We start from the raw sequence: 26130 nt of genomic DNA on the forward strand, positions 1-26130 counted from the left end.
AAAAATAAATAAATGAATCAGTCTCTTTCTACTCTATATTTTATAGCCAATAGGCCTCATCTAAAGGCCCAAAGTAGATGATGGGCCAGCCCAAGTACCCATTGTGGATCAAACATGTCACTGTAACCAAACATCACAAATTCGGAATCGGACGGCTGTGAATGATCGAATTGCTAGGGTTTCAAATACACGGCTATAAATCTTGTTACAGGGCGCTTTCTCATATCCTCCCTTACCTTCTCTCTGTTGGATTTCGCAGCAGGTTCTACATTTTGATTTCATTCTTTCTCGGTTGGGTTCTTACGTTGGATTTAAGTATTGGGCTTTTGATAGAAGTTGTTTGATTCCGCAATTGATTCTCCTTTGGATTTCGTTCGTTTTCGATTAGATTTTTTGCTTGATTTAAAAATTGGGGGTTTTCGTATTCGTTTGATTTCCTGACTGTATGGATGAATATGATGAAAGCTATGATGCATGGTGATCGCCTCGATGTGATGAAGATGTTTTCGCTACGTTCTTTCTGATTCATATCCTAAATATGAAGGATTTATTTTTATGTTTTTGTTTTTGTTTTCAAAATTTATGAATTTGTTTTTATTTTTGGAATTATATGAATGAGGAAGATGATGAAACCAGAAAATCTTAGGACACCTTCTGACGCAGTGAAAGATTGCTGTGTATGAGAAAGATTTCAGTTTCTGATGCTTATGATGATGATAATAAACAAATTTTTATATATTTTTAAAGCATTACTATTTTTGTAATTATTTATATATATTTTTCTCACATTTAAAACAATATAATAAAGGGCTATTCGATTAAAAGGATTTTCAACCCAGATTTTAAAATTTGACCTAAAAATACTTTTTTTTTGTCTTTTTTTTTTTCTTTTTTTTTGGTAAATAGCCATTTTTTAAAAAACTTTTCTGTAAACTAGTAAGTGTAGATGTGCCAAAGTATATAAGAGAATATGAAGAAAAAAAATTAGTATGTGAAGTTATTATTTCGAAACTTATATAAAAATGAAGTAGAAATTTAAAATTAAATAATTGAATTAAATATGAAACCAAATTTAAAAAAATAATAATTGGGATTATATATAAATAAGATTACACTTTTCAAAACCAAATTCCATGATAATAAAATTATTTTTTAACCAAATTTGTTAGATTAAAAATATAAATACCACCTTGGTAACATTTAACAGTTTTAATTTAAAGACATTCTTTATTTCTTTTATATTAAATTTGTAAGTTTTTTTGTGTTAATTATTTTATATATAGTTTAAATATTTTTTTCCTTTTATATAAGAGCTTTTTAATAAAAATAAGAACAAAAATGAATTAATTTGAGTAAGAAATTTATCGATTAAAAAGAAGTTGAAGAGAAAAATTTGAAAAGAATAGAGAATGATAAAAGAAAAAAAAAGTTTTCAAACTTTAAAGATGAAAAATGAAATGATTAAAAGAATAGAGAATGATAAAAGAAAAAAAAAGTTTTCAAACTTTAAAGATGAAAAATGAAATGATTCAAAAAATTTTCAAAATTTTATATCATAATCAATATTAATAGAGTTTAAAGAGAATAAAATTTATAATGGATTATGTCGACGGATTGAAAGGTTATCCATCAACTCCTCTTGTATTCGAATGTTGTGGTCGTTTAGGTGAATAAGACTAGGATATATATCTTTTCTGATAGCAATTGCTTTTAGTCGTCAAATAATTAAAATTTTAATTAATTAAAAAGATTAAATTTTCAATTAAATTGATTATTAGTATTGAAAAAGGGTATTTTTGGAAATAAAAAATGAAAAACAGCTCATATTTTTATATTTTTATAGGTGGTATAGATACTTAAAATGATAAAAGACATTTATGAAAAAAATAATTTTTATTTTTATTTTTAAAATGAAAGACAATGATTAGATTTTAGGGATTTATTGATTCCTTTTAACCATATATTTTTATAATTAATAAAATGGTGGAGAAAGGTTCGGCTCACATGGGTTTGGGTGCAACCGCTCACAAGTCGCAGACTCCTAGGTGAAACAACACATTTTTAATTTAATTTAATTTCATTTAGTTTAATTTTTTTTTTTTTTTTTAAAGTTTACATGAATGTATGTGAACAAAGGCAGCCTGGATCTAGAGTCTGGGTTGTGTCCAGACAGTTGAAGCGTATACCAGATTGTCTCTCTGGGAAGTCTACATTGCTTTGGTGGTAATCCTCGCATACATTTTTTTTTTTTTCATTTTAGTTGTTTCTGGACCTTTTGATTGATACGATAGTTTGCATTTTAGGTGAGTTAAGATGGTGGAAGATCAGGTTTGATAGCGCAGTTAGCTTTTTCAAAGTGCACATCAACTGTTTGATAAAAGTTCTTCATAGAACTGGGTGATTACATTCTGGACTAATTTCACACTAGAGCTGACTGAAACATAAGCATTTAGGAAAGGAAGTGAATGAGAGAAAAGATATAGGGAAAAAAATCCAACATAATAGAAGTAGGAAGAGCTCATCAACATATAAAATGAAACTTCTTCTGAGCCCATTACTTGTTAGTATCTGTAAAGGATTCAAGTTCATAATAAAATATGAAAGGAAATTTTTATAGGATCCATATTGACATGTATTGTTGTATCTATCTAAGACCCAATTCAGCTTAATTGGCAGCTATTGGACATTGTACCAACAATGCATTAAGATGGTAAAGCATGAATTTGAACCCACAGAAATCAATTGCTCAGAGTGATACCTGATTTTCTGGTAAGGAAAAAATAATGGAACAGAAATTCAGCATCTCCTGAAAGCTTAACTAGGGAGACATTGTGAATTTTGAGCAGGAAAATCTAGTCTAAGAAATCATAATGACATCAACGTTATTTAAAGACTTTTGAGTGCTTTCTGGTTGGAGAAGAAAAATAAGAAATGATGAGGTAGGCCAATGTCCTAGCCAAAAGAGGGTCTACCATGTATTAGAACTTTAGTTGAGCTAGGGGTGTTCCAGATTATTTTGACGTCTGATAGTGACTCAATGGAAAGCTCCTGCGTTTAGAGGTCTTGTACTTAGTGATGAGTTCAAGCCTTAGAAGTATGCAGAGGGATAGGTCTGGAATAAGCCTTGTATGAGTCCTTTAATCCATGTTTCTTCTTTAACAGGTGCTTTCTGGTAGCAGGGTTTGATTATCCTTGTATGAGGTCAGTCTCTTCAAGTGCAAGCAATTATATGGGTCTTAGGTAAGCACCTGTCTCCTTGGTAGGCAAAGGGGTAAGCAAACATGGCTGTCTTTGTTAATAAGCAAATAGGTAAATAAGCAGAATTCTTTTGTTTGGTTGTCTATGGTCCTGTGTTGCTTCCTTTGCTTAGAAGGGCTTTTTGCTTCTTTTTCTTCCTTTGATCTGATAAAATTTTGTTTATTGTCAAAAGAGAAAGATACCAGGATGAAAAAGATGAAATGATAATTTATAGACTCTTCCTACTCAGAACATGCATATAAGGCCAAAACCCAAATGCGACTTCACATAGCGACTTGAAATGAGTTTGTAATGGTGGTTCAGTTAAAATTCCATCACCTGATGATCCCTAGTCATGGAATTATATAGCAGTGGTTACTAGGTAGAGAGTAGAGCATAGTTACTGTGTTCTATGGTGCCCTTTTTTTCAATTATTACATTTTACTTGAGAGTAACTCAAGGAAAGAAAGAAAAAAAAGAAACACTATCATAATTATTTGGCGTGGATTAATTGTTAGGTACTTCGATTCATTGTTATTTTGTATATATGTTAGTTGGATGACTTGGATGGAGAAGAAATCTGTCTAGTTGCAAACACTTCTAATTCAAGGAGATTTCTCTGGCCAAAATCTTTCATTTGAGGAGGTAAAAGCGATTCATTGGAGTCTGACTCAGGATGTGGTTTAAAATGGAAGCCAAAAGCAGTAACAAATATCAAGTCATTATCACCAATGGTATTTCTGTGGCAGATTGACTAGTGGCAACTCAAATGTGCTAGAATCTTTATCATAGGTCAGTGGTGAAGGCATCTCAAGAATCTGTCAGGCTGTGATAACAGTTTATATTCCTTTGCTACTTGCAATCATATGTGTAGTGGACCTTTACTTCTTAGTTAGATGTTGTATTGAACAACCTTATCCATAAGAATTCACAAGCCTACAATTACCAGGATATGAAGGTAGAACTCATAACATGTCAGAATTTTCGCTGGCTATGCCAAACAAAGATTTTGAGTGTTTCAGAAGTTCCTAACAGTGATCGATCATGTCACTGTTCATGTCATCTAGCTGCTCGTGTTCTTTGTAGTTTCCACATAATCTCATTTATACCCCTGCAATTTCTGTAGTTGTCACTAGAACAGATTGGGTTTTCATTTTCTTGATCATCTTTTTCTTTTTGAGCAGATAAATATTTCATATCCAGGAGAGGATTTAGGTTTTCTTGCAGTGCATTTGGAATGATAAAGGCAGTGGCATTTCCTTGCAAAGTATGTTTAATTTTCCTCTTATGTTAATATGGTACTTAGTTTTAGGTTGTTACTTATGAATTAAATTTTCTTAGAGAGCATGTTGTCTGAATTTAGTTAATCATGTAGATTTTCCTAGTCTACATACAAGTTTTTAATCTGAAAGACAACAGAATGGATAGCCATTCTTTATGATGCAGGCTTCTTGTCAATCATGAAAATATCTTTTCAAAGATTAAAGGATATAGCTGAGATTTGTTAGAAAGAGCATATAAGAGAGTACCAATGAGGAATCTGAATATTTTGATAAATGGTGGACTGACAAAAATAAGCTGGTTATATATATATATATATTATATAAAAGAGTGCTCAAGCATGGATAAAGGACTCACAGTTGTCTAACCTGGATTGATGGACTGATATAACAAAAGAATTACCCCGTACAACTTGCATGGAGATATTGAATGACATTTTGAATCTCATATCCTGACAAAATAGGAGTCTCAATTTAGTTGAATGGAAAAAGAGGAGCTATTTAGGGGAATACCAAAAATGGAGTTGTTTAGCGGAATGCCAAGGGTGTTATGCAATGGGCCATGGAAAATATAGGTTATGGGTTGGATGAGAAAAAATAATCATGTTGACTAAATTCTATAAATTTTAATTTTGAGCAATAATTTTTGAATAGCTAGGTATTCTAACTTTGAAACTAGTATGCTCTCATGATCTTGGGGTGATGGCATATTAGGCATGAAACTTGACCTTTGAATTTGGGAAGCTTAGCCATCCAATTTTTACCTATTCTCATATATTTAGGGATTGTAAATAACATTTCTAATATTTAGAATGGTGATTTGGGTTTTCTTTGTAAATTACACACATACACATGTATATGTGCGTAATGTTTTTTCAAGATTCCTTTGAACACCCATATGTATTTGACTTTAATTTCCTTACTTTTTTGAACTCATAAAAAAAAAAAAATTCCTAACTTTTTTGTGCTTCATATTGGTTTTTAGAATTTTCAGGGTTTTTTATTGTGATCTAAAATGATTTCTGATTCCTCTTGCTATTGCTTCCCCCTATATTTTTCAAAGAGTCCCCATATGACATGAATGCAAAAGCATCACTTTGTTATGAATCTTCAGCAAAAATGTCATCAAAGCATCCAGATATGCCTTGAGTTTTTTTTGTTTTTTGTTTTTTTTTTGGTGAACTTACTATTGCAACTGTGTTTTGATTTGCCTTTGGTGCTACATTGAGTGTATGTTTTCATTTATTTATGATTTATTATTTATTTAAATGGTGGCTCTTGGTGGCATTGATACTTTTTATGTGTATTCATGTTCAGTGCATGTTGGATTCTACCTGATAAGTTTATGGTTTGACGAGGCTCAAATTTGGATAAAAAGACCTACCATAATGCATCTAAAAACTGGAATCCGTTTATGTAATTGTAATCATAGTTCTCTCTTCATCTGAAATACTGTTGTTGCTGGAATGTTAGTGTTTAATTTTTATTTTCATTTTTTTCTTTCTGTGCATTCAAAAGATGCATATTAATATTTTGACCAATTTAATCTTCAATTTCTAACTAGATTTTACATATGGTCCCCAGGAAAAGTACTGGGGGCAGTTTTGACTTTCGCAGTTTTACACTTGATAATTTAGTGTATGGGTTATGAAATAATAATATGTTTTTGTCCTTACTTTGGTGTAACCTTTTTGTAATATAGGCATCAATATTGCCTTTTGCAAGGATTGAAGTGCCTAACCAGGTAAAAGTTAAAGGAGCAAGGATGGAGCTCTCTTTAACTCAACCGGATGATTGGCATCTTCATCTACGAGATGGTGACCTTCTTGAAGCTGTTGTCTCTCACAGGTCACTTTATTTTTATGAGCATGCTCTTTCAAACTAGACTGATGATTATCCCGCTCTTTTAGTTATGGTCTTGATGTATATCATACCGACTTGGAAAAATAGATATTTGCTTGTTTTCATTGAATGGGTTAATTGTGTTGTGAATATTATGATTTCCATTTAATCTGGCCATGATTAATTCTTACAGCGCAAGTCATTTTGGAAGGGGAATAGTGATGCCAAATCTGAAACCCCCCATTACCACCACTGCTGCTGCTGTGGCTTATCGGGAATCCATATTGAAAGCACTGCCTGCCAATTGTGACTTCACCCCTCTTATGACACTATATTTGACCGATAAAACAAGTCCTAATGAGATCAAGCTTGCCAGTGAGTCCAGCCACAGCTTGTGATTTAAAGCCTGTTAGTTGTTTCTACTTTCTGAAGATTATTCGTTGCCTGCCTCTCAATTCTCTGATTTGACTTAATTCAAAGTTACTAAAGAGTATTTAATTGTAGGTTTATGTAACTTTTGTTGCTAATGCTGCTTTTACATTTATAAAAGTGTAGAAAACGAATGTATAGGCATTTAGTCACATGATTATATTGTTTTCTAGAATTTCTACTGGTGAACAGGTGTTGCAGTTTGCATTAGTTTATGCGCATGCACCTTTTATGCATTCTTTTGTTGGTAGTTAGAGTTTTCGATGATTTTCTGTAAATACATGCTGAAGGTCCATTAGAGTTAATCTTCTACTCTTTTCTTAGTGATCAAGATTTAGTTTGTTTTTTTATGTAGTTTCAGTGAGTACTACCATCTAATAAGCTGTTTGGTAAGAGGGAGCTTAAGGGAAAGGAATTGAATTTCGTTTTCTTTACCTGGAGTTGAGGAGAATTAAAAAAGGACAAGTGACAGTTTTTGCCTTAAAATGTTACAAACAAAAGAGGGAAAAATAAAATAAAATAAAAAAGAATGATGGGGAGTCTTGCTGGTTGCCACTTGTTGCAATTTTTTAAGTTACATCCCCACCCCTGTCATCGTATGCAATCATCACTACTTGAGGAAGAAAAAAGGGGGCAAATGATAGAAGAAAATGAAATATGGAAATAAGGGATAGAAAAAGAGTTGCTGCTTTGACAACAAAATTGAGAAGGTTTGTTATGCATGAAAGAGAAATATTGGTGGGCTCACTCTATCTTCTTATGTCAGGTGTGAGAGAGGTGTACTTTGGTGCATCCTTTTTGGCACTTTTTAATACAATTCTCATTTATTGATAAAAAAAAAATGTCAGGTGTGAGAGAAATCCATGTGGAATCATTGGCCCAAGAGTAAGTAGGTCACTATTGACCTTGTGACTTTGCACCTGTTTTTGTGTCTTAGTGTCTGAATTAAAGCCATTGAAGGTACCTGTTTCCTTCAATTTTAGCTGTGTTTTTTAGGCTCCTTAGTCAGTTGGCCTATTGTCCAATTTAATTGGAGCCCTTTTCCTTGTAGAAGCACATGTCGACCTTCTCTCATTTGAAGCATTATAAAGGGGAGAGTCCTTTCTAGAAATTGGAGTGAGCATTAGGAGTTTGAAGAGTCTAGCTTTGGTGCCAAATTTATTGGTATCTTTCTTATATTAGGTTAATTAGCTACATTAAAGATAGAATAGAGTCTGATATCATTGTCCATAAATACCCTGTGAGGAGTTATTTGTATCTAGCTTTCATTGTTCTCTCTTAATAAAAAACTCAAGAGTTATATTTTTACAACTCTGTTTGTTTGATGCTTTTATCTTAACATAACTTGTTGGAGGATGACATATATTGTGGGCCCAAATTCTAACAACTTAAGCTTTTAGGAAAATTGGTTGCTTAACATGGTGTTCCAGGTTTATGTCCTCCCTTCATCAATTTATCCATCTAATAATTGTGATAAAAAAATTGTAACTTGTTTGCTCCATGGCAGGTAAGGGTCCACACGTGAGGGGGGTATTGCTTGATATCCTTTTAGGAAAATTGGTTATTAACTTAATTATATATATGCAACTTTTACAACATGATATTCTGCTATAAATAGTGGCATATGGTGGTAATCCATTTGATTGATTTAACCAGAACTTAAAATTTGAAATATTGGAATGTTTGGACAGTTTATTAATATAAATGAACAACAACACTTGTAATTTTTAATGCTGTAAACTCCCCTAGTGGTGGATTTGTTCCTTTCCATTTGAATGACAGTTGGAGGATATCTCTAAAAAATTCCCTGGCCGTGGATGCTTGTAATTTTATCCCTTAGGGATTTTTTCTTTTCTTTTTAAATTTTTTTCTCTAGATTGACTTCCATGGCTTCATAATTATTTTAATCTCACAAGAAATAATCTTTTATGATCTTCAACATCATGGTTAATAAATTGGACACTTATGATAATTATCTCTGCCATTAGTGAAAATTGATGTGGTACATCTTTATTAATGTGAATTCCTGTTGCTTTTTCCTTTCCTTCATATATTTCTACCTGCGGTTTATATGAAAATGCTAATTGCTTCAACAGGAAATAGTGGGGTAGTTTTTGCTGTAAAGTTGTACCCTGCTGGTGCTACAACAAATTCTCAAGATGGCGTTACGGATCTTTTTGGGAAGTGCCTTCCTGTTCTTGAGGAGATGGTTGAGCAGAATATGCCTTTACTGGTAACTCCACCAGTCCCTAAATAGATTTTTTTTTCGTACTTTACCTTCTCTATTTCATTTGCAACTGAAAATTTTCATTCCTTGTTTGAAGATGAATACTCAAGACATGATTTAAATTTCCTAGAAGCAAATATGTTGTTCCTTGGTGAGACCTAACTTCATCTGTTGCTGCTTTTGGAAGGCGGCCTGTGAACTTTTGGCTTATAACATGTGACCACAGCTTCTGCCCCTAAGTGAAAGTATAAGTCACATTCTAAGATTTTTTTTAAACAAATGAAATGAATGTGCAAAATAGCAGCGTTGCAGGAATTGAATCCTAGTGACAATGTGTTTTAACTGACAGACAATTCATACACACATGGTTGCCTTAATGAATCCAGAAAAGATTTTTTTAAACAATGAAATTACTATATATATTGTAGTAATCTCTAGAGTAGTGAAACTCAAACATATTACTCAATAGTACCCAATTGATAGTGAATGAAAATCACTGTGATTGAATTTACCTTTAAATTGTTGAGTGCAACTCTCATAAGGCCATTATTGATCCCCACTGATATTGTTTTAAAGCAATACCTCTTAACCTTTTGTTTTCTTTTTTCTAAAGCAATTTAAAAGCAATACCTTTTACTAATTGAAGACTTGGACAAGCAATTGTAAATCTTCAAATGACAAAAGGCTTGAGGATAAATTGACAAAATCTACTAGTTATAAGGTAGTAGCTGAAAGAGAGTCTTTTTGGAAGCTTATTATCAGTAGGAAGTATGGGGAAGAAGGAGGAGGGTGGATCTCTCGTGAGGTTAGGGAAGGCTATGGGGTGGGGTTGTGGAAGGAAATTAGAAAGGAAGGCGTTTTGATGTTTAAAAACGTTTCCTTCACTGTAGGGGATGGTAGAAGGGTGAAATTTTGGAAGGACATTTGGTGTGGAAACATTCTCCTTTGAGAGGCTTTTCCTTCTTTGTTTGCCCTTGCGGTCTCTCAAGATGCGTGGGTAGCGGATTGTTGGGATTCTATGGGGGATGCGGGGGGATGGTATCCTTGTTTCTCTAGACCATTTAATGATTGGGAGATGGAGGCGGTGGCGAGCCTCCTTTCGTTCCTTCAAGGAAAGAGGCTTATTGTTGGGATGGAGGATAGAGTGTTGTGGAATGCTTCTAAGAATGGGATTTTCTCTGTAAAATCCCTTTACAATACTCTTGATTCTAGTGGTGCAGTCCCGTTTCCTTGGAGAATCATATGGAGCCCTTGCGTGCCTACTAAGGTGGGTTTTTTTGCTTGGGAAGCTTCTTGGGGGAAGGTGCTAACCCAAGATCAACTCAAAAGAAGGGGCTGGATTTTAGCAAACAGGTGCTTCTTATGTTGTGATGATGAGGAGACAATAAACCACATCCTTATTCATTGCCCCAAGGCGAGGGTGTTGTGGAATCTTGTGTTTTCGTTGTTTGGGGTTAATTGGGTCCTTCCGCTTAGAGACACTCTCCTTGGTTGGTCCGCTTCCTTTGTGGACAAGAAGCATGGAAAGACTTGGCGGGCAGCTCCCCTTTGTTTATTTTGGTCGGTTTGGAAAGAAAGAAATAGGATAGTTTTTGATAATGAGGCTTTGTCGATCCAAAGATTGAAAAACTCCTTCGTTTGTAATATTTTCTCTTGGTCTAAGACTTGTTTAGATGGAGAACCCCGCTCCTTAATTAACTTTGTTGATTGGTTGGGTTTTAATTGAGGGTTGGTGAGTGTATGCTTCCTTGTGTTTTTTGTTGTGGGGCTTCTCGTGCATACTCCCTGTATGCTTCGGGTTGCCTTCTTGCTCCCTTCTTTTAATAAATTTTCTGTGTTTATCTATCAAAAAAAAAAAAAAAGCTAAGCCAAACACAGTTTTACATGGGTTCTAAGTAGGACATTTCAATTTAGTTTACTCTTTCTCGATTAGTGTGAATTCAACCAGCTGGAGAAGACACCATTTAGAACCAAGACCTATCTGTTTGAGCTTCTATTTACAGGTCCATGGGGAGGTTACAAATCCAGAGGTTGATGTATTTGATCGAGAAAAAGTTTTCATTGACACTGTTTTAAGACCTTTGATTCAGAAATTTCCACGGCTGAAGGTTGTGATGGAGCATATTACAACCATGGATGCTGTTAGGTTTGTTGAGTCTTGCAATGAAGGTATCTTTAATCACTTCTATTTTCACCATCACCATTATTCTTTCCATTGTTTTCCCTCTTCTTCTTTCTGGGAGTGTTTTAATCCATTTATTAATCCTTCCTCTTATCCCATTTTTAGATATAGTCGTTTTATCTCACTTCAATTGTGTTTATTAGGATCTGTTGCAGCAACCGTTACACCACAGCATCTTGTTCTGAATAGAAATTCTTTGTTTCAAGGAGGATTGCAGCCACACAATTACTGTCTTCCAGTACTTAAAAGAGAGACACATAGTAAGTATTGTCCTCATTTTCTCACAAAGCAGTGATTATGGATTCCATTAGGAACCTAATGCTTAACTTATGACGTCTTAACTTAGCTCTTATCAATTAGAAACCTAATGCTTTCATGGCATCATCTAGTATGCAACTTATCAATGGAAAGAAGCATGCATGAATGTTTGTCTGATCGGTATGCTACTTGCCTGAGTTTGGAATGAAGATTTTTAGTAAGATGAATTGTGCCATAGGTGTCACTGTTTAAAATATTGCCCCACAACACACCTGACAATTTTTGTTATGCCTTCACTTTTGGGTTTATTCATGTTGAAATGCAACAAGTGGATTATCCTTGTTATTAGCTCCTTGACTACTTAATATAGGTCATTTTGGGAAATATAATGCAACTTGTCTGACTCTTTGAAAGTGTCTGATCTATTTGTGTTTTCCATAGAAAATTTGAATGGGTTTAAATTATACCTTGTAATACTAGTGTACTCTGCATTCCTTAAAATTGGAAGTGTTCATGGATTTTTCTAGATGTTGCTATGCTATAGAATTGAAGCATCCGAAACAGGAAGGGCTTATGCCATAGAAAACAGGAAATCCCCATTGGAAAGAAAGAATCTTGTCCATTTTAAAGAGTCCTTACCAGCAAAAATGCAGGGTTTGCAGAGCCACTATGAAAAAGCAATTTGCACATGCAAAGGCAGATCATCAAAATTTTCCTTTAACACCTTGAGTTTCTTATCCTAAATTTCTAGTTGATACTGGAGGTGTATGTAAAAAATCCACTTTTTATAGGATCTAAATTCCAAAAATTTGACCTTGATTTAGTTGTTTGGTAGCAGAAACCACTGAACATGGTCTTTGTTGATGTTAAAGGAAACAAAATTAAAAATTGAAGGCTTTCTTGTTGATTCAAATCAAATATTAGGAAATCAGTAAGAAGGACACTTTTTTGTTTTTTTCTTTTGGAATGAATATTTGTCATGGAACTAAATAACACAATAATGCATATCATGTTTTATTAGTTGTGCATTCATGTTATTGGATGCAAAGGTTGTTGAAGATGTCTTTGAGGATGCAATTGTTCTTCGGAAATGTATAGTATTAGCTTGTTTAGTGCATGGATAATTTTTTTCAAAGAATATTAGATCATCTAATGGAGCAAGCTATTGCTTTCAAATGCAGAATACTGAAATTTGAAGTATTGGGAATTACTTAACTCTTGGAATATTTTGCAGTTTATGGTTTATCTGGAAGATATCATGTGAGGGCAGTGGTTGTGATGATGCTTACAAAAAATAAGTTCAATATATTGGAAAATTTTTATGAATGAACTTTGAATGCAACATGGCAGTTGCGTTAAAGAAAATAAGGGAGGAGCATGTGCTAGCATTCTAGAAGTATCTGGTTTTACCAGGAATTATTTGCGATATTGTGAATTCTCCAATTATGGCATTATAGGGAGTGATTTATCTGTACTTAACCTGGTTCATGATATTTGCAATTTCTGAAGAACTTTGTCTGTACCAATTGCAGTATTCCTTTTGACTATTTTTGGTTTCTGAGCCCATTTGTTTGTCTTTCTTACAGGACAGGCTATTGTGTCAGCTGTGACTAGTGGAAGTAGAAAATTTTTCCTTGGAACTGATAGCGCCCCTCATGAGAGACGACGAAAAGAATGTCCTTGTGGATGTGCTGGTATATACAATGCCCCTGTTGCCTTGTCACTATATGCCAAGGTGTTCGAAGAGGTAATTTCTCTCAACATCCGGTGTATTATGTTATTGTTTTTCTTTTAATTTTTCATCTGCTTTTACATTTTATGGTTGGGAAAATCTAAAATCTCACATTGATTAGCAGCATTAGGTAAAATCATGAATGCTTGTCAGTGGTTGATGAATTTGTAGATGTCTGAATGAAAATCTTAGTTGGCTTGGCTGTATTAGGAATAAAGCCCACCAATAGATGACATGCAAATAATAGTGAACTTCTTTTAGTAGACGGCTGAAGGGGCATCGATCCAGTTCTGACATTATATTGAAGTTTTGGTCAGCCTGATACGCTGGGTTGCTCTGTGGCAGCCCTATGGTACCATAGATCAGTATCTGCAATATTAAATGATCACATGACTTACCCATGAAACACTGTTTATTCCACAACCATTGATTTTTAATCTCTAGAGTACATGGCTTGCCTGTCTAAGCCTCTGGTACTGAATGACCTGTACCTGCTGCCTTGAATGCATTTCTAAAGATTGAAATGCTTAGACTCTTGTCCTGCATGGTTCTTCTAGGTTATGGATTGGATATGCTCATTTATGTCAAACATTTCTTGTTTCTTAAAGACGAAAAATCTACCCTCATTTGCATGTAGGCGTTTAAGTGAATTGACTTTGTTGCAAAACAATGCTGGTGATTTTAGGCAGGTGCACTCGACAAGCTAGAGGCGTTTACGAGCTTTAATGGACCAGACTTCTATGGGCTTCCAAGAAACACATCAAAGATCAAATTGAGCAAGACCCCATGGAAGGTGCCAGAGTCCTACTCATTCTCCTTTGGGGATATTGTTCCAATGTTTGCTGGTGAAACACTCGACTGGCTTCCATCCTCCCCTTGATCAGTGCCATTCCATCAGACAAATGAGACAATGGTTGTAAGGTTCTCTCTTTGCCCCTCATGCAATGTCTCCACACCAGAACTAGAACAATGGAGACATTGTTGTCTTTTAGAATAATTGCTAACAGGGATCCTCATCTTATTTGGCCCTGTTTGGAACCATTCTTGAAAAGTCAAAAACTCTTTTTTGGAAGTTCAATAAGATTGTTCTTTTCTAAGTTCAATAAAATCTTTATAACTTGTTTGGCAGATACCAAAAAGAGCAAGAACCAGCTTCATGCCTTTATTAAGGCAGTTGTATTAAATAAACACACCAAACTATCTTATTGGAAAAGTACATCCATCTCTGTACTTCCAATAGGCTTTGGTTCGCTCTTATCCTTTGAATCCCAGCTAGGCCCAAATAATTCATTGGGAGACAGAGACAAACAAAGACCTGCAGTCCACAGATTCCCTGATTTGTACTTAATTCATTCATATCTCATTGATGTTTGCTACCAAACAGCCAAAAAATGAAAAAAAAAAAAAAAGAAAAAAAAAGAGAAGGTGCCAAACCCCAGGGTATGTTTGTTTTCAAGAAAATTTGGGGGAGAAAATAGAGATGAAGGGTGGAAGGTAAGAAAAAGTGAAAAAAAAAAAAATATTTATATAAGTTTTATTAATTTTATTTAATTCACTTTTTTTATTATATAAAAATTAAATAATTTTAAAATGCATATATTTTATTCATTTTAATGATATTTAATTTTCTTTTATATATATATATATAATTGACATTAAAAAACCATTTTCTTTTCTTATTACTCTCCAAACGCCAAACATAACTTTAGGATTGTATGATAATCCATATCAACTTGGTTAGTTGGTCATGTTGTGGGTTTGTTTTACATTTTATATCACCCATGGTAATTTTTTATGTTTAAATTATTTTTTAAAAGTTAAAAATATTATTTCATGAAAATAAAAACCCATTTAATTGGATATTATTTATATACATTTCTTATTTTTTATTTTTTAAAATAGAGAATAATGGTAATTGCCCGTGAAAGCACACAAGCATTTTAAGACCAACATTTTTTAAACTTTGTCAAAAAAAAAAAAAAATTATTCTTAAAATTTTTAAATTTAGAGAACATTTTATATAAGATTTATTATATTTTATAGAGAATGTATTATTATTTTTATTTTTATGATTGAAAAGTAAAAATATATTCAAATTCACTTAAAATAGAAATGTATCCAAATACATTGCTTAAGGATTTATTTGGTAATTGTTTTTGAAAACAAATTTCTATTTTTTTAAAAAAAATGGAAAACATGTTTGACAACCAATTAAAAAAAAAATTCTATTTTTAAAAACAAAAAACAATATTTTCAAAAAACATCATTTAATTGTTTAACTTGTTTTTTAAATGTTATTTTTAAAAATAATTATACAAATTATACAGAATGGTTAAAAAATGAAACATTATATGTAAAAGTTATTTTTAAAATATGTTTAAAAATAGGTTAAAAACATTTCAATAGATTTTTTAACATACATTTGTTTTATAAAACATTAAAAAATAGTTTTTTAAGAATGGTTTTCAAAAACATTTGCCAAACATAGCCTAAAATTTTGATTTCTTTATCTTGGGTCACCTTCATTTTCCTTTTTACTAGTGTTAGGTTTTATTTTGAAGTATGCCACAAATAACAGGGAAATCACACCTAAACATCCAAGCAAAATATTCCTAAAAAGAACAAAACGAAATTCCAATGCAATCTTCAGCACACCCCACACTGAGTTAGAAAGACCAGTCATGTTTATTTTTATTTTTATTTTTTTCAAACTAATAAAAATCCAAGTCAATTCTCTACCAGTCAAACGTTGTATTAGTTGACTATTAGTGTTTTTCTTTTAATTTTGTGGTCACCAAGAATGGGTCCAATTTTATTTTGTTTGAAAATCTCAGGCCACTTTGGATTTTCCCTTCATTTTTTCCTTGGGGTTGACTAGAATACAGCCAGAAATTTGAACTTGTCAATGCTATTTTACTTTCAGCTTCCATCTCAACCACTTCGGTTCTAGACTGGATTTTAAGTAGATAAGATCCAACAGACTTGATGGTATGAAACCAAGGAAATGGGGATGATTCCTTCTCCAATTTCATTGATTTTTGAAGTGGGTTTTTTCCTAGAAACTTGCATGGAAAAGGAAAGAAATTAAAGCTTGCATAGTGCTAATGAAATAAGAATAGATGTCACAATGATGCGAGACCACCTACACTCTTCTTCTTAACAGCTTGAGCTAACTGAGGGAAAAGTAAATTCATATGTAAGACACGAGTAACATTCTAAAATCCTAAGCTAAGGGGTAGAGGTAGCTCCATGTATGGGAAATTGGATTGTTGTCTGTCCTAAGCACTTGAGAGCTCCTTCACAGGGAATTTGTTCAATCGCAACCTGAACCTCCAGAAAAACACCAATGATAATTTGAACAGGCAGGGTTTCAAATCCATACCTGAAACTCCATTGCACAAAAAATCAGTAGAATCCAATATAGCAGAGTGATAAACTGATAATATTATAACATTTTTCTTGTTAATAGGTCGTGCTGCTTCGTCATTTTTTGACATGTTCGACGCATCAAGGAGCACCAAGTCGTCTTGTAGTGACCAGCACTGGGTTGCTTCTGGTTGCCAAGTCAAAAGCGCGTTAAATATTCGGTCAGTTCTAAATAGTGTGTGATCATTATCAACTTGGGTTTACTTTTCATTACTAAATCAATCATTTCGGACTTTAGAGCGCTAGTGGCCAGAAGAACCGCAAATATTGACAACTGAGGGAGAAAGTAAAATTCAAGCAAAGAGACAATTATTATAATATTACTTATTAGCGTAGTGTTTTGCATGTGTAGGGTATGGTCACAGACTCACCGTGAAGTCTAGGAGCCTGTGAAGAGGAACATGTTATAAATATCGTATTCGGCCAAGTTAAGAGTCTTTTATTCATTGTTTATTGATCGTGGTTGAGCCCAGAGGTCTTGAACAAAGTATATTAGAAGTCTTAAGTTTCAGAAGGAAATCCGTGCATAAGTCTAGAGCTTCAAGCAGAGATGAGAATCACTAGTATGAAGGCATTCTTCTTCCTTTCTCTTCTCTTCTTTGCTGGTCCCTCCATGGCAACTGACACCATTTTCCCAGGCCAGATTCTTTCTGGCAACCAGACAATCAGATCCGATGGTGGAACGTTTGAACTGGGCTTCTTCACTCCAGGTAACTCTTCAAACTATTACATTGGCATGTGGTACGGAAGGCTACCCACTAAGACAGTGGTTTGGGTAGCAAATAGAGACCAGCCCCTCTCTGATCCATCTTCTTCCACATTACAACTTTCCCATGATGGGAGGTTAGTCCTACTCAACGAGTCCAGAACTGAAATCTGGTCGACAGATGTGAACTCTACTACACCTAATTCCACCATTGCTGTTCTTCTCGACAATGGAAATTTAGTTGTACGGGGGAGGTCGAATTCATCCAGTGTATTGTGGCAGAGTTTTGATCACCCAACTGATACGTGGCTGCCTGGTGGGAAGATTGGGGACAGTAAGCATGGCAAGGAAAGATAGTTCTGACTCCATGGAGAAGCCCAGAGAATCCAGCAACTGGGATTTTCTCCGTTGATGTGGGACCAAATGGAACAAGTCATATACTGCTATGGAATCATACTAAAATCTATTGGAGTAGTGGGGAGTGGACAGGGAAGAACTTCGTCAATGTTCCTGAAATAGACAAAAACTATTACGTTAAAAATTTCAGGCATGTGAAGACGGAGAATGAAAGCTATTTCACCTATGATGCTGGTGTCCCTACGGCTGTCACTAGATTCCTGCTGGATTACACTGGGCAGCTCAAGCAGTTCGTTTGGGGGGAAGGCTTCACGCAGTGGACCATCTTTTGGACGCGGCCGACACTACAATGTGAAGTCTATGGTTTCTGTGGGGCTTTCAGTAGCTGCAATAATCAGAAGGAGCCTCTTTGTGAGTGCATGCAAGGTTTTGAACCCACTGTCCTTAAAGATTGGGAATTGGAAGACCATTCGGATGGGTGTGTGAGGAAGACCCCTCTAGAATGTGGAAATGGAGGAAATGATACCTTTTTTGTGATTTCCAACACAGTCTTTCCAGTTGATTCAGAGAATTTGACTGTTACCACGTCTGAGGAATGTGAAAAAGCTTGTCTGAGCAATTGTTCCTGCACTGCATATGCTTATGATAATGGGTGTTTGATCTGGAAAGGAAATATCTTCAATCTTCGAAAACTCCAGGATGATAATGAGGGTGGAAAAGATTTACATGTAAGAATTGCAGCGTCTGAGCTGGTGGAAACTGGAACAAACACCACTAGAGAGAAGGCCACCACAGAGAAGGTCACTTGGATTCTCATCGGGACAATTGGAGGGTTCCTTCTGCTCTTTGGTATTCTTCTGGTTGTTTTCTGCAGGAGACACAGGCGACCCAACAAAGCACTCGAGGCATCTGAGGATTCTCTGGTGCTCTTTAAGTACCGGGATCTGCGAAAAGCAACGAAGAACTTCTCCGAAAAACTTGGAGAAGGAGGATTTGGTTCTGTTTTCAAAGGCACCTTGCCCAACTCAACTGTCATTGCTGTGAAGAAGCTCAAAAATCTAACACAAGAGGAGAAGCAGTTCCGCACGGAAGTGAGCAGCATTGGAACAATCCAGCATATCAATCTTGTCCGCCTTCGGGGATTCTGCGCAGAAGCTTCAAAAAGATGTCTAGTCTTTGATTACATGCCCAATGGTTCTCTAGAACATTACCTGTTTCGAAAGGATTCCAAGATCCTGGACTGGAAAACAAGGTATGATATTGCAGTGGGAACTGCCAGAGGATTGGCTTACCTCCATGAGAAATGCAGAGACTGCATCATACATTGTGATATCAAGCCTGAGAACATTCTATTGGATGCTGCATACAACCCAAAGGTGGCTGATTTTGGGCTTGCCAAGCTCATAGGGAGAGACTTCAGCCGTGCGCTAACCACCATGAGAGGAACCAGAGGCTACCTTGCACCAGAATGGCTTTCAGGTGAAGCCATCACACCAAAAGCTGATGTTTTCAGCTATGGAATGCTGCTTTTCGAGATTGTATCAGGAAGGAGAAACAGAGACCTGTTAGAAGATGGGACAGATGATTACTTTCCCACCCGAGTTGTTGATGTAATAAACAGAGGAGACGATGTTCTTAGTTTGTTAGATAGCAGACTAGAAGGTAATGCCACCATGGAAGAGCTCACCAGAGCCTGCAAAGTAGCTTGTTGGTGCATTCAGGACAATGAGAAGGACAGACCAACAATGGGGCAGATAGTTCAGATTCTGGAGGGAGTCTCAGAAGTGGGTACACCTCCAATGCCTCGGTTTCTCCAGAATCTCTCGGGAAATCCAGCCGATGGTGCCATCAATTTCCATGAGACTTCTTCAGAAGCTTGAAGAGTCATTCTTCAATGAGATTCAGGTAGTGAAAATATGGTACTTGGGTACCTTCCAGTGAGTGATTACATTCTCCATCTTAGTCGTTTACAAGTCAAAGATCGAGTACTCTTTCTTATTAGGACTTTGAAGCAGGAGCTGCTGAATCCCCTGGGTGGCCACGCCCGCAAAGGATACGAATCAGCTACTCAAAATAAACTCAGCATATGTCAATTCCACCATGCCCCAACAAAAATGAAGGTGGATTTGATGCATGTAGTTTTGATTTGATTGTGAAAAACAAATGTGTTAATGTTATATGCAAAGCTTGTTCGAATGTGTTTCTTATACTAAAGCTTGCTTGACTGAATACATGAACTTGAAAGAGAAGCCCACATTCAATGGCACCTCAACTTGATGGGGCTTTGCACTAGTATAGTAATTTTCAAAAAAATCATACCACAAAAAGTACTTTTAAAACTATCTTATTTTTTGGAACACCAGCTAGTGTAAAGTAAATTTTAATATAAAAAAATAAAATAAAATAGACCCATCTATTGAAAAAACGAGTTTAATTTAAAAACTTTTATGATAAGAAGTGAACTTATCTTTTTAGAAGACGAGTTTAGTTTGGTGATAGACAATTATTGACTGTTAAAAAAATATAGTAGCAGACCATTTTTTATTTCATACATTCACCACCTACTATGGAAGAAGTTAGCACCACCCTTCCAAAAAAAAAAAAAGGGTTGACAAATTCTAGTGGTGCCAAATTAGTGATCACTTTTGATTTGTTATTTTAATTGACTTGTGTTAAACTTCAGCCTTTATGGCTTATAGCAATCCATAAGGACGCCCATTAGTTGTGTGCTCTATTGTCAATGTCATTAAAAAAGAAAAAAATACACAGAAGAACAAGTAAGGTGAAGAAATTTCGTGTTTCCAATAACTGGGCTTTTCTTTCCCCAGGCCAGTCTGTCTGGAAACCAGACAATCACATTTGATGGTGGAACATTTGAACTGGGTTTCTTCATTCCTGGTAACTCCCCAAGCTATTACATTGGCATATGGTATGGGAGACTACCCACCATGACAGTAGTTTGGGTAGCAAATATAAACCAGCTCCTCTCTAATCCATCTTCTTCCACTTTACAATTTTCCCATGATGGGAAGTTGGTCCTACTCAACCAGTCCAAAAGCTGAAATCTGGGCAATAAATGTGAACTCTGATACATCAAATTCCAACATTTCTGTTCTACTTGAAGATGAAAGTTTAGTTGTACGAGGGAAGTTGAATTCCCCCAGTGTTTCAATACCCAACTGATACGTGGTTGCCTGGTGGGAAGGTTGGATGCAGTAAGCTTATAAATGAAAAGATAGTTCTGAGTCCATGGAGAAATCCAGAAAATCTAGTACCTGGGATTTTCTCCTATCTGTTCAGATAGAACAGAATGGAACAAGTCATGTTACTATGGGATCATTCTAAAATGTAGTGGATTAGTGGAAGTGTACAGGCAAGAACTTTGTCAATGTTCCTGAAACAGACAGTGACTACTACATGAAAAATTTCAGGAATGTGATGGAGAATGAAAGCTATTCCCATGGTGCTTATAGATTGGCAAATAGAAGACCATTCAGGTGGGTGTGTGAGGAAGACCCTCTACAATGTGAAAATGAAGGAAATGGCCACCTTTTTTGTGATTTCCAACACTCTTTTCCCACCCGTGTTGCTAATGTAATAAACAGTGGAGGTAATGCCAATATGGAAGGGCATGCTAGAGCCTGCAAAGTAGCTTGTTGGTGCATTCAGGATGATGAGAAAGATAGACAAACTATCAGGCAGATGGTTCAGATTCTGGAGGAAGTCTCGGAAGTGGTACTCTAAGGCATCAGTATCTCCAGAAAGTCTCAGAAAAGCTAGCCAATGGTGCCATTGTTTTCCAGGAGGCTTCTTCCAATATTATAAATCAGCATGAGTTTATGTCTCAGCTACCTTAGAAGCTTGAAGCATCAATTCTTCAATGAGTTTCAGGTACTGAAGATGATGCTCATGAGTAATGGTGTACCTTCCAACGGGTGTTTGCATTCCGCATCTCATTAGCTTACAAGTCAGAGATTCACTTCATGCCTGTAAAGGATATGAATCAAAATAAACTCAGCAAATTCTTGGTGTCTTACTTACCATAGCTTATTTGAATGTGTTTCTCATACTAAATGTTACTTGATTGAGCACATGAACTTCAAAGATTAGTCCATATTGAAGCCTGCCAATTGCCTCCCAATATGACTGCAGATGGTCCTCACGTTTCTCAGAAATTTTAACAAAGTTCACCCATTCTGCATCCAAAATGGGAATGTGTATTATATCACTTTCAGAAATTTCAACATTGGCTAAATGTGGTTGATATTATTTCTTGTTTATGGTTTAAAAAAAATATATATATGAGAAGTTCAAATGTTGCCAATATCCAATACCTTAATATTCACTAGTAATGATTTACTATATACTAAATGATTTTTTGAATTCCAGGTATTATGCATACACAGCACACCTGGCCTCTAGCAACCTAAAAGAACATACCCAAAGAGTTAGCCAATATAAATGCCAAAAAGGGGAAGATAGGCAACAAAACAAGGAAAGGAAAAAATGTATATATGAAAGATTATTTTACTCCAATACAAGTCAAGCAGAATAAATGAAACACTTGAAAATGGAGTCCTATGAGAAAAATGATTACCTTAACAGCCCTTTTGCCGCTTGGATTGTGGATGGGTTTTTTCTGGATTATTTATTTATTCTTGAGGAGCAACCTCACATGTTTCAATCAGTTTTCCCATCAAATGCCGGTCAAGTTATGGAGTTTTTGCTCTTGACTTTGTTGAGCATGGTTGACAACATGGCTTCTTTGGACTTTGTTGAGCATGGGTGAGCAGAAAAGTCTTGAAACAAAGCATTTGAAAAGTAAAAAAGGGGAAAAAAATGTCAGCTGCATATGCAAATTCATGCTCATTCCCAAAAAAAGAAAAAAGAAAAAAAGAAAAGACTCACTAGCATGAAAGCTTGCTTCTTTCTTCCTGTTCTGCTTCTCTTCTCTCTTTCCTTCAAAGCTCATCTCTGCAGAGGTTCAGATACCATCTTCCCAGGCCAGTCTCTTTCTGGAAACCAAACAATCAGATCTGATGGTGGTACATTTGAACTGGGCTTCTTCACTGCAGGTAACTCTCGGAACTATTACATTGGCATATGGTATGGAAGACTACCCACTAAGACGGTAGTTTGGGTAGCAAATAGAAATCAGCCCCTTTCTGATCCATCTTCTTCCACATTACAACTTTCCCATGAAGGGAAGTTAGTCCTATTCACCCAGTCCAGAACAGAAATCTGGTCAACGAATGTAAGCCCCAATATACCTAATTCCACTGTTGCTGTTCTTCTAGACAATGGAAATTTAGTCGTGCGAGGGAATTCAAATTCCTCCAGTGTGGCGTGGCAGAGTTTTGATCACCCAACTGATACATGGCTACCTGGTGGGAGGATTGGATACAGTAAGCTTACCAATGAAAAGATATTTCTGACTCCATGGAGAAATCCAGAAAATCCAGCACCTGGAATTTTCTCTATTGAGGTGGAACCGAATGGAACAAGTCATATACTGCTATGGAATCACACTAAAATGTATTGGAGTAGTGGGGAGTGGACAGGCAAGAACTTTGTCAATGCTCCTGAAATAGAAAGAGACTCTTACATTAAAAATTACAGGTATGTGAGGACAGAGAATGAAAGTTATTTCACCTATGATGCTGGTGTCCCTACGGCTGTCACTAGACTCCTGGTGGATTACACTGGGCAGTTCAAGCAGTTTGTTTGGGGAAAAGACTTCACGCAGTGGACTATCTTATGGATGCGGCCGACACTACAATGTGAAGTCTATGGTTTCTGCGGAGCTTTCAGTAGCTGCAATACTCAAAAGGAACCTCTTTGTGAGTGTATGCAAGGCTTTGAACCCACTATGCTTAAAGATTGGCAATTGGAAGACCATTCAGATGGGTGTGTGAGGAAGACCCCTCTGCAATGTGGAAATGGAGGAAATGACACCTTTTTTGTGATTTCCAATACAGCCTTTCCAGTTGATCCAGAGAAGTTGACAGTTACGAAGCCTGAGGAATGTGAAAAAACTTGCTTGAGCAATTGTTCTTGCACTGCATATGCTTATGATAATGGGTGTTTGATCTGGAAAGGAGCTCTCTTTAATCTACAAAAGCTCCATGCTGATGATGAGGGTGGAAGAGATTTCCATGTGCGAATTGCAGCATCTGAGCTGGGGGAAACTGGAACAAATGCCACTAGAGCGAAGACCACAGGGGAGAAGGTCACTTGGATTCTCATTGGAACAATTGGAGGGCTCTTTCTGGTCTTTAGCATTGTTCTGATTCTTCTCCACAGGAGACAGAGGCGAACCTTCGGTCCACTTGGGGCAGGTGACAATTCTTTGGTGCTTTTTAAGTACAAAGATCTACAAAGTGCAACAAAGAACTTCTCAGAAAAACTTGGGGAAGGAGCATTTGGTTCTGTTTTCAAAGGCACATTGCCCAATTCAGCTGCCATAGCAGTGAAGAAACTTAAAAACCTAATGCAAGAAGAGAAGCAATTCCGTACAGAAGTGAGAAGCATGGGAACAATACAACACGCTAATCTCGTCCGCCTTCGAGGATTCTGTGCAAAAGCTTCAAAAAGATGTCTAGTCTTTGATTACATGCCCAATGGTTCCCTAGAATCTCACTTGTTTCGAAGGGATTCCAAGACTCTTGATTGGAAAACAAGATACAGCATTGCAATTGGGACTGCTAGAGGATTGGCTTACCTCCATGAGAAATGCAGAGACTGCATCATACATTGTGACATCAAGCCTGAGAACATTTTGCTGGACACTGAATTCAACCCAAAAGTGGCTGATTTCGGTCTTGCAAAGCTTATGGGACGAGACTTTAGCCGGGTTTTGACAACAATGAGAGGAACCATAGGCTACCTTGCACCAGAATGGCTTTCAGGTGAAGCTATCACACCAAAAGCTGATGTTTTCAGCTACGGAATGGTCCTTCTTGAGATTATATCAGGAAGGAGAAACAGAAACCTGTTAGATGATGGGACAAATGATTACTATCCCATTCGGGCTGCCAATACGGTGAACAGAGGGCACAATTTTCTTACCTTGTTAGATAAAAGGCTAGAGGGTTATGCCGATATGGAAGACCTGACTAGAGCCTGCAAGGTTGCCTGTTGGTGCATTCAAGATGATGAGAAGGACAGGCCAACCATGGGGCAGATAGTTCGAGTTCTGGAAGGAGTCTATGAAATGGGCACACCTCCAATCCCTTGTTTTTTCCAGCAATTTTTCCCAAGAAATACAGCTGACAGCGCCATTATTTACCAGGAGGCTTCTTCCAGCACAAACTCATACCTCAGCATGAGTTTGAAATAAAGTTCTACGCTCTCTTTGCGATTCAGATAACAGAAACTCTGTGATCATCAATCTCAATAATTGGCCAACTATTATCCAAGATTTGCTGCATGTAATTTTTCATCCTATTTTGGAAAGATGTATGTATCATAGCTTATTGCAAAGGGCTTTGGTACTAAATCTTTTGCTTGAAAGACAATATAGTATCCATAAACGTTACCAGTTCTGCTGTTTTAGGAGTGTTCTGCATATCATATCAAGTACCCACCAAATTGCTTTCAGAAATTCTCACAGGGATAAGCAAAATCTATTGATATTTTATCAAGTTGATTGTGAAAAAATGGAAAATTTCAGAATTTAAGGCATATTCCGAACCAACATTACTCTTGGATTCAACCAATATCTTTGGTGACTCTAGTATACTGTTAATACCAACGAAGAGAATAAGTACACAGAAATGAATGTGAGGGACAAGGGTCCTCGTCAAATTTGTTAAAATGCAACATTTTACCTCCTAAATTTATTAAAAAGTCAATAAATAGTTTGTTATTCAAGTTTAAAGTCGACACGTTTCACAGTTGCATGCAAATGTTACCAATAGTCATGCAAATATCTTTCTAAAATTAAAAATCAAAATTGATAGTTACTATATTTTGAAGGTATTTGGAAAATTTTATTTTAAGTAAGCCTATTAATTTAAAGTTGGTTTTACCCAAGTTTACGCTAATGTTTGAACCAAAGTACGGAAAAAATCAATTTCTTTTATAATTTTATGAAGAGTTTGCAATGGTTTTTAGTAAGTTTAGGGGGTAAAATATTGGGTTTTAAATGTGAAGAGAAAAAAATGTATTCGATGTGGAGAATAATAATCAAACATGCAATAAATCCTTTACCAATCAATCCATGGTTCACAAATCAACAATTATAAATAATAATCATTTAGCTAGAAATCTAATTTTTGCAAATTAATATATAAATTTATGGTAGATATTTGCTTAATTAGCCTCATAACTATCACCCTAACTCATAATCAACAAAATTAGGGTTACAACTTGAGCGAATCCAATTCATGCCCTTGAGATTTAGGTTGACATGGGCAAGGTCTGAATGGACTAAGATTGGATCTAGATTAGAAA

The 26130-nt window shown here is 35.8% G+C and overlaps 2 protein-coding genes, 2 non-coding genes and 1 pseudogene across 13 annotated transcripts; all 5 read left to right on the forward strand.

Annotated features, from left to right (window-relative positions):
* Nucleotides 1-447: 447 nt before the first annotated feature.
* Nucleotides 448-531, forward strand: LOC117910674. The gene has a single exon (XR_004650733.1). It is a non-coding gene; the product is annotated as a small nucleolar RNA R32/R81/Z41 (small nucleolar RNA).
* Nucleotides 532-614: 83 nt separating this feature from the next.
* LOC117910672 lies at nt 615-709 on the forward strand. Its single transcript, XR_004650731.1, has one exon. It is a non-coding gene; the product is annotated as a small nucleolar RNA snoR31/Z110/Z27 (small nucleolar RNA).
* A 1263-nt stretch (nt 710-1972) lies between these two features.
* Nucleotides 1973-14317, forward strand: LOC117910670 (dihydroorotase, mitochondrial-like). 10 transcript variants are annotated; one of them, XM_034824780.1, is made up of 10 exons: nt 1995-2045; nt 2141-2223; nt 4422-4504; nt 6220-6365; nt 6553-6734; nt 8885-9021; nt 11019-11184; nt 11341-11457; nt 13042-13202; nt 13873-14317. In XM_034824780.1, the coding sequence occupies exons 3-10, from the start codon at nt 4475-4477 to the stop codon at nt 14065-14067; spliced, it is 1134 nt and encodes a 377-aa protein (XP_034680671.1). In that variant the 5' UTR covers nt 1995-2045; nt 2141-2223; nt 4422-4474; the 3' UTR covers nt 14068-14317. The 10 variants fall into 10 exon arrangements, with proteins under 10 accessions (XP_034680675.1, XP_034680679.1, XP_034680671.1 ...); XM_034824781.1 differs by having other exon boundaries at nt 2000-2045; nt 2137-2223; XM_034824783.1 differs by lacking the exon at nt 1995-2045 and adding an exon at nt 3163-3240 and having other exon boundaries at nt 2093-2223.
* A 2809-nt stretch (nt 14318-17126) lies between these two features.
* On the forward strand, nt 17127-19905 carry LOC117910668 (annotated as a pseudogene).
* A 2683-nt stretch (nt 19906-22588) lies between these two features.
* Nucleotides 22589-25101, forward strand: LOC117910665 (G-type lectin S-receptor-like serine/threonine-protein kinase At2g19130). The gene is made up of 2 exons (XM_034824776.1): nt 22589-22751; nt 22974-25101. The coding sequence occupies exons 1-2, from the start codon at nt 22589-22591 to the stop codon at nt 25013-25015; spliced, it is 2205 nt and encodes a 734-aa protein (XP_034680667.1). The 3' UTR covers nt 25016-25101.
* Nucleotides 25102-26130: the final 1029 nt, after the last annotated feature.

The sequence above is a fragment of the Vitis riparia genome, unplaced genomic scaffold (assembly GCF_004353265.1).
Source record: "Vitis riparia cultivar Riparia Gloire de Montpellier isolate 1030 unplaced genomic scaffold, EGFV_Vit.rip_1.0 scaffold807_pilon_pilon, whole genome shotgun sequence".
NCBI classification, from domain to species: Eukaryota; Viridiplantae; Streptophyta; class Magnoliopsida; order Vitales; family Vitaceae; genus Vitis; species Vitis riparia.